General features: G+C 40.5%; 1 protein-coding gene across 1 annotated transcript; it reads right to left on the reverse strand.

The window, feature by feature from the left end:
* On the reverse strand, positions 5,057-5,446 carry LOC109830695. Its single transcript, XM_020398054.1, has one exon. The coding sequence runs from the start codon at positions 5,444-5,446 to the stop codon at positions 5,057-5,059; it is 390 nt and encodes a 129-aa protein (XP_020253643.1).

Consider the following 7,069-nt stretch of genomic DNA (forward strand, 5'->3'; position numbering starts at 1 on the left):
GCTTGGGCCGAGCCACCTGAAGTTGGCTCGGCTTCGGCCGAGCCCCTCTAGGTGGTGGTTTTTGGTGTTTTCCGCCTTTGGTTCTGTCCGTGATTTGATTAACTTAGTCTTTGATTTGGTTGATCTGATTTGGCAGTAAATCCGGATCCCGATTAGGCAGTAAATCCGCTTCTGAGTTGGAGTCCGAAACCGATCTTGATTCGATCGTCATTCGTCCGAGTATGCCTTTGGTTGGATGACTCGTTGACTCTTCGAACACTTGGCTTGATCCCGCACGCGAATGGACGTATTCCGTTGCTTGCGTGCGATTAGTCAATCTCGTTGCCTCGTTGGTTTGTCGGTTTGTGCCGAGCTGAGCTAAGGGACCTATGAGCAATTTTATATGCCTACAGATACCCCCTCCAAAGTATTTCAGTCTCGTTCTTTTATAGAAGAGTCTGGAATACTTTGGATATGATCGTCCCAACCTTCAGTCGGTGTAATGGGACCTTGGAATGACTTCCGTTCTTGATTCCTTCAATTCTCCAGGCTATTCGGTGCTTTGTCGAATGTCTGAAAGAGTTTCGGTGCTGCATTTATTGTCTGACCGTTGTCGGAATTTTGAACTTTGAAGTCGGTTCCTGATTTAGCTGACCATCGATTGTTGGCGTCGAGTCTTTATCTGCAACGCGTTGTCCGGCGTCTTATTGTTTGAGTTATCCTTAGTATTGTTGAGTTATCCTTAAGAATATTTATAGAAAACATTCTCCAGGAACTTCTCAAAAAATTAGGGAACAGTTTATACTCATATACCTTATTGGAGTATTTAAGAGGCAGTTTAACCTCATGCACCTGTTGGAGGATTGAGAAGCAGTTTATACTCATATACTTTTCGGAGTGTTTGATTGCAACGCATTGATAGGCGTTGACCTAGGGTTACGCGTTGACCGGTGTTAACCCTAGGGTTCTGAACGTCGTACGTTGAATTTTTACTCACAACGCGTTGACTGGAATTGACCTAGGGTTACGCGTTGACCGGCGTTAACCCTAGGGTTTCGAATGTCGTACGTTGAATTTTTGATCGCAATGCGTTGACTGGCGTTGACCTAGGGTTACGCGTTGACCGGCGTTGACCTTAGGGTTTCGAACGTCGTAGGACCGCCTCCGTTACTATTGTTGACAGGATTGACATTATCTTCTTCCCGTTCATTCTCATCTTGATTCTGATTATTGCGACGACTGGGTTCTCCTTGGTGAGTTGTCAGTGTCACGATTTGCTGGTCATACATTTCCCTCATCTGCTGCATGGCCAGATCCATCTCGAACTTGAAGCTTTCCTTCTGCTTAGCCAGGGCGCAACGACTGGGTTCTCCTTGGTGAGTTGTCAGTGTCACGATTTGCTGGTCATACATTTCCCTCATCTGCTGCATGGCCAGATCCATCTCGAACTTGAAGCTTTCCTTCTGCTTAGCCAGGGCCTCTTCAAGCATCTTGGTTACTTGTTCGTTTGTCATCATCAAAAAGGGGGAGATTGTTGGCCTTCTTGTTTTGATGATGTTTAACAAACAATTTATTACTAATGTTGTTTGTCTAGTGTTTGTACATTCTTATATATTGTAGACAAACAACGTTGTTGGAGGATGGATGGAATAGAGCTTCAACGATCACATCCAAAGGAGGTTGGCGGAATGGCGGTGAAGCCTTGCTATTCAAAGTTCAAGATCCAAGTTCAAGCTTCATCCGCGAGATTACCAAGTCAAGCTTATTGAAGATCAAGATCATTGCTTGGGTAATTTAGTTTAGGAATTTATATTATGTGTGTTAGTACTTTAAGCTCAATCATATACACACATACACGTTTTGGATTTTATATATATACGGTTATATATATACATATATGTTTTGGTTTGATAGTTTTCAAGTTTTACTATGAAACAAATGAATAGAATTGGAAAATACTATTTTGTTTCATGTTTATATGCCTATATATGATTTCACCTTTAACAAGCTTATATTTAATGAAATCATATTTAGTGTTTTGAATATATTGCATAGAATATGCAAATTTATGAAAATATTGTATTTCTAGATTATAGACTTCATAACAACATGTTATATCTTTTATCAAGTCTATACAATCATTTCATAAGGTTTCAAAATGTTGTTTAAGTCAAAATATCAAAATATCAATTTTCAGGTTTTCATGTTTTGGACTATTTTGTAAAATGATGATATTTTTCATTTGGGAAGTCCTTTTTCGAAACCAGTCGTTGTAGCATGTTTATTATCATGTCTACAATCATTCCCCAAAGTTTTACATTTTTTGGAATTTATTTGATATTTTTAAACAGCGTTTTAAAATCAGCAAAACAATTTTTGAATATGTCAGATTTTAACATTGAGTTGTGCTTAATTGAGTTCTCCCCTTGTATGAGAGAACAAATCATTTATTTGTTACATTGTGAGTGTTGTAAGGTTTTCGGTGAGCTAGAAAACCGGAGTGTGTTGTGAAGTTTTCGGTGAACTAGAAACCGAGTGTGAGGAGTGAACGTTGTTCGGTGAGCGTTGAAAACCGACACTGTGTGGTTGTAAACGTTATTCGGGTGAGCGTAGAAAACCCGGTTGTGATAGTGGATTTCTCCCCGGGAGTGGGGAGCGGAGACGTAGGACGGAAGGTCCGAACTCCGTGATCATATTGTGTGTTTGAGTGTGCTTTGGCGTTTATTTATACTTATGTTTATATCTCTTGTCGCCATTGTCATTAGCTCATTATTTATATGATCCACTATCTATTTCATATTGTTTACCCCTTGTGTTTGTTTATATATCCTTGCATATATATTTTTCATCATATAGGATATATCTCATTGTTTATATTGCATATTCTTGCTCATTATTAGTAGTATATCCATCTTGCAAGAATATACTTATTAATTAGTTTTAATTGGTATTTAATCGGATTAGATTAGCATAAGACCCTAATCACCTGGGTTTAAGTGTTGCGTCGATTTCCTTCTGCCGGTCATATTGACGGACACTTCTGGAAATTCATCATCTTGGCGAATGGGTTTCCTCCTTTGGAAATGCCTTGGTTTGGCCTCGGACGCCCTGGTAGAGATTCTCTCAAACACTGAGACTCTTTTTGGGGTTTTAGAACAGCAGCATTCCGATAATACTGCTTTGATTATGTTGGCACACGGACAATGAGGCACCGTGTCTCGAACATTTCTTTTCCGGGATTTATTCGCACCCCGAGCCCTATACAGCTCATCAGTTTGATAACCGGAGCAACCCATAAAGTGTTGGCACGCCTTCCCAGGTGTAACATCGTCATCAGACAAATATGTTTCCCTCTGGGGACGCGACGCTTTATTTGCGTCTCCAAGAGTCACTCGTTCACTTTTACGCCTTTGAGAGCGTGAAAGTCCAACGGGCTCTTGAACTTCGACTCGCAATCCAATGCGGTCGGTAATAGGGGCTTTCCCTTTGTTAGTACGACCCCCAGTCTTGACTGTTGTTTGGGGACTTTTCAACGGTCCCAATCGCTCCTTGACGGGTGCTTTACCTAGGGCACCGATACGATCTTTCAGAGGAATCCTAAACTTGGGGAAATCCGCGCTGCGGTAGGGCTTTATCGGAGGTTCGGGATCTGAAGTTGACGAAGGCCGGAGAGCAACGTTGCCTGCTTTTGCCTTAGGCGCTGATTTGGCTTTTGGCACCCAAACTTGTTTGCGCTTAGGCGGCTTCTCCACTGCTTCTCCCCTCTGCATTTCTTTCGCTCTCTGCAAAAGGGCTCGGGCATGTGCGAGCAATGCTCGACGCTTCTTGATTCGCTCCTCGAGGGTGGAGCGGGTCCTCTTGACACGAACCCATTCGTTCGTTTCTGTCTTGGAGGAGGAGTTGGTTGTTTGCCGTTATTGTTCCCGACGCTGCCTGGATTTTAGATCCACATTATAGCGGATCCCGTCCATCGGCTCCAAAGCCTTGGCCAGCTGACGAGCAAGGCGTTGACGCCGTCTTTGGCGTGCTCTCTTTGACAATGCTGGAGCGTCTTCAGTAGCCATCTCCTCGGCGGAGGAGAAGTCCGGATCTGCGGTCTCGACCACGTTGGACGACGCAGGGACGTCACGTGGTGCAAGTGCAGCGGCGGCAAGGATCTTGAATGCCGGTTGCGTCACGACAGCCTCGGCAGCGAGGCTGTTGGCTCCCACTGTGGTCGCCAGTTTGTTTTCGTCGAAAGTTGCCTTCATCGTTGATTTCATTAAAACTTTAAACGTTACAAATGAATTCAAATAACGAAAATAAAAATTACAACTTTCTTGAAAATAAACACAAGATCCGTTTATCGTCTCTTGCTTGCGTGGGTCTTTAGCCTGTGACGGGGACGTCGATATCCGTGGACTACCTGGCAATCAGATCTGATCCAGAAAAATCGGGCAGAGCTTCGTCGATCCACTAGGAGATCTAGAAACTTGAAGCGCCTATCTCGGATAAAGCGAGATATTTGCTCTTCTTAGGATTACCGACGAGGGGTAATGCTAAGGAACGGATGCGGGTGAGGTAGATCTGATGAAGAACTCTCTTGTGTTGAAGTGCTCGATCACTCTTCACTCCAGCAGGGCTTCGCCAATTCTCCACCTGGGGTGTCTCGGCTTGGCCGAGACACCCCTGGGGTGTCTAGGATTTTCCTAGACACCCCTGGGGTGTTTCGACTTTCCCGAGACACCCCGGGTGTCCCAGTTCAGCCTGAGACGCTCCGTTGCGTATGTTTGATTGTTTCCGCCGTAAATTCTTCGTCCGAACTCGGATTTGAGTGATTCCAAGTGCGTTGGAAGCCTGACGAAGAGTTCTACCCGCTCTGATGGTTGGATTATCTGTAGGATGAACGAGATATGGAGGGCGTTGTTCCTTTTGTAAACACCGCAGGGTTCCTGATTAGCCCGTGCCTTCGTAGTTTGTCGATTTGCTTCAATCGTTTCATCGACATCAATCGAACTCCTATGGATCGGATAGTGACGTTCATCGTCGTTCTTTAACACTGAGCTGTTCGTGGAGACCTATGGGCAATTTTCGATGCCTACACTTTCTTGTTCTTTGATTCATCCTCATTGTTTCTATCTTCAGTTGATAAGTCATGTGCTTCCTTTATAGCGGTAACTTTCTTTTCCCAATGTGGAGTAAGTGAACAAAGTATCTTCCGCACCATCTCTACTTGAGTGTATACTTTTTCAAGACCAATGAGAGAATTGGTGATATCGATAAACCTTATAAATATCTCTCCAATGGTCTCGTTTTCCTTCATTCTAAATAATTCGAGTTTGTGTACAAGAACAAAAATTTTAGATTCTTTAACCTTATTTGTGCCTTCATGAGTTACCTCAAGTGTGTACCAAATGTCATATGCAGATGTAGCCGTTGACACCCTGTTGAACTTATTCTTGTCAAGAGCACAGAACAAAGCATTCATTGCTTTTGAATCTAAATTTGCATTATTCCTTTGAGATGTAGTCCATTCCGTGAAAGGAGTAGTTAGCTTCTCATATTTTGCTTCCACAACGTTCCAAAATTCGTAGCCAATTGATTAGAGATAGATTTTCATCTGACACTTTGAATAGTTGTAATTCAGTCCATCAAACATTGGTGGATGATTCGTAGAGTGTCCTTCCTTGAATTTTAAGTTTGAGTCGTAATTAAATGCCATTTTTTCAACCTTGCTCTGATACCAAATGTAGGATCTGATAAAATCACAATAAAACACTAGAGGGGGAGTGAATAGTGTTCTTTTAAAAATGAATACAAAGAAGATTATAATTTGTAAAGAAATAGCACAATCACAGAAAATAACAATCGCAAACACAAAATTTTATACTGGTTCTACCTCCCAGATGTATATTCAGTCCCCAAGCAAATCCCGCTTGAGAGTTCCACTATGATTTTGAAAAACATATAAAATCAAAACATCAAACCTGTCCAATTTACAAGTCCCTGCAAATTACACTCAATCTCTTCACCAAAAGATTACACCTCTCACACCCGAGAGAACACTTATCTTGATACAACTTGATTCCTATAAGCCTTGATAGTATTGTGATGTGTAACAGTGGCTAGGAATGTTTTGAATCTCGGAAAACTACCTAACTTGATTGTATATTGAATGAGGATCAAAGGCAAAATCAGAAAATGATTTTTCTCAACACTTTGTGAAAATCTGAAATTTTTTCTTTTGAAAGATGCACAAAACTTGAATCTTATATATAGGAATTCGTGACCCAAAATTTTGAACATGTATCATATTTATAGCCTTGAAAAGATAGGTTTTCAAACCCTAAAAACGTACACAAAACGACTATAAACTGTCATTAATTTGAATTCTAAAATGTCAGAAAACTGTCTTAGTATTCAACTAATTGTTATTGTAGTCGACTACTCTGAGTTCAACAAACTTCAGAAAACTCAGAATTTGCCTTAGTAGTCGACTATTATTGTCATTAATCAACTACTCTGTAAAACAAAGAATCTAAAATTCAACATTCGAAGCTGAGTAGTCGACTATAATCTTTAGTAGTCGACTACTCTGTATTTTTACAGAAACTTATATTTTAATCTAAGACTTCAGTAGTCGACTACTAATCTAATTAGTTGACTACTAAGGGGTGAAAATATCATGTATGAAATGTTTTTAGACTCAATGATTAACTAAATACTCTAATGGTTAACATAGGGGATTTCTATTGTTAACCAACACACTAAGACTGTGTTAGTGTGTTCTAATCTCTATGTGTGTGTATGTGTGAGTGATCAAGGCTTGTAAAAAATTTCTAAGTAAAGAAAATGTAAAAAAATACATTGATATATATATATAAGCTCTTCATCTTATTTACTTCTTGATGCCTTGAACTCATCTTGTACTTTGTTCATGTTGATAACTACATTGAAATGTTAGTACTCATCTTGTACTTTGTTCATGTTGATAACTACATTGAAATGTTAGTACATACACATAGTGATTATGAATAAATTGTTATCATCAAAATTATATCATAACTACATTGAAATGTTAGTACATACACATAGTGATTATGAATAAATT

Source organism: Asparagus officinalis, chromosome 1 (assembly GCF_001876935.1).
Source record: "Asparagus officinalis chromosome 1, Aspof.V1, whole genome shotgun sequence".
NCBI lineage: Eukaryota > Viridiplantae > Streptophyta > Magnoliopsida > Asparagales > Asparagaceae > Asparagus > Asparagus officinalis.

Coding starts and splice junctions, on each gene's coding strand:
- LOC109830695 (XM_020398054.1), bottom strand. CDS start 5,446: ATGAATGCTTTGTTCTGTGCTCTTGACAAGAATAAGTTCAACAGGGTG.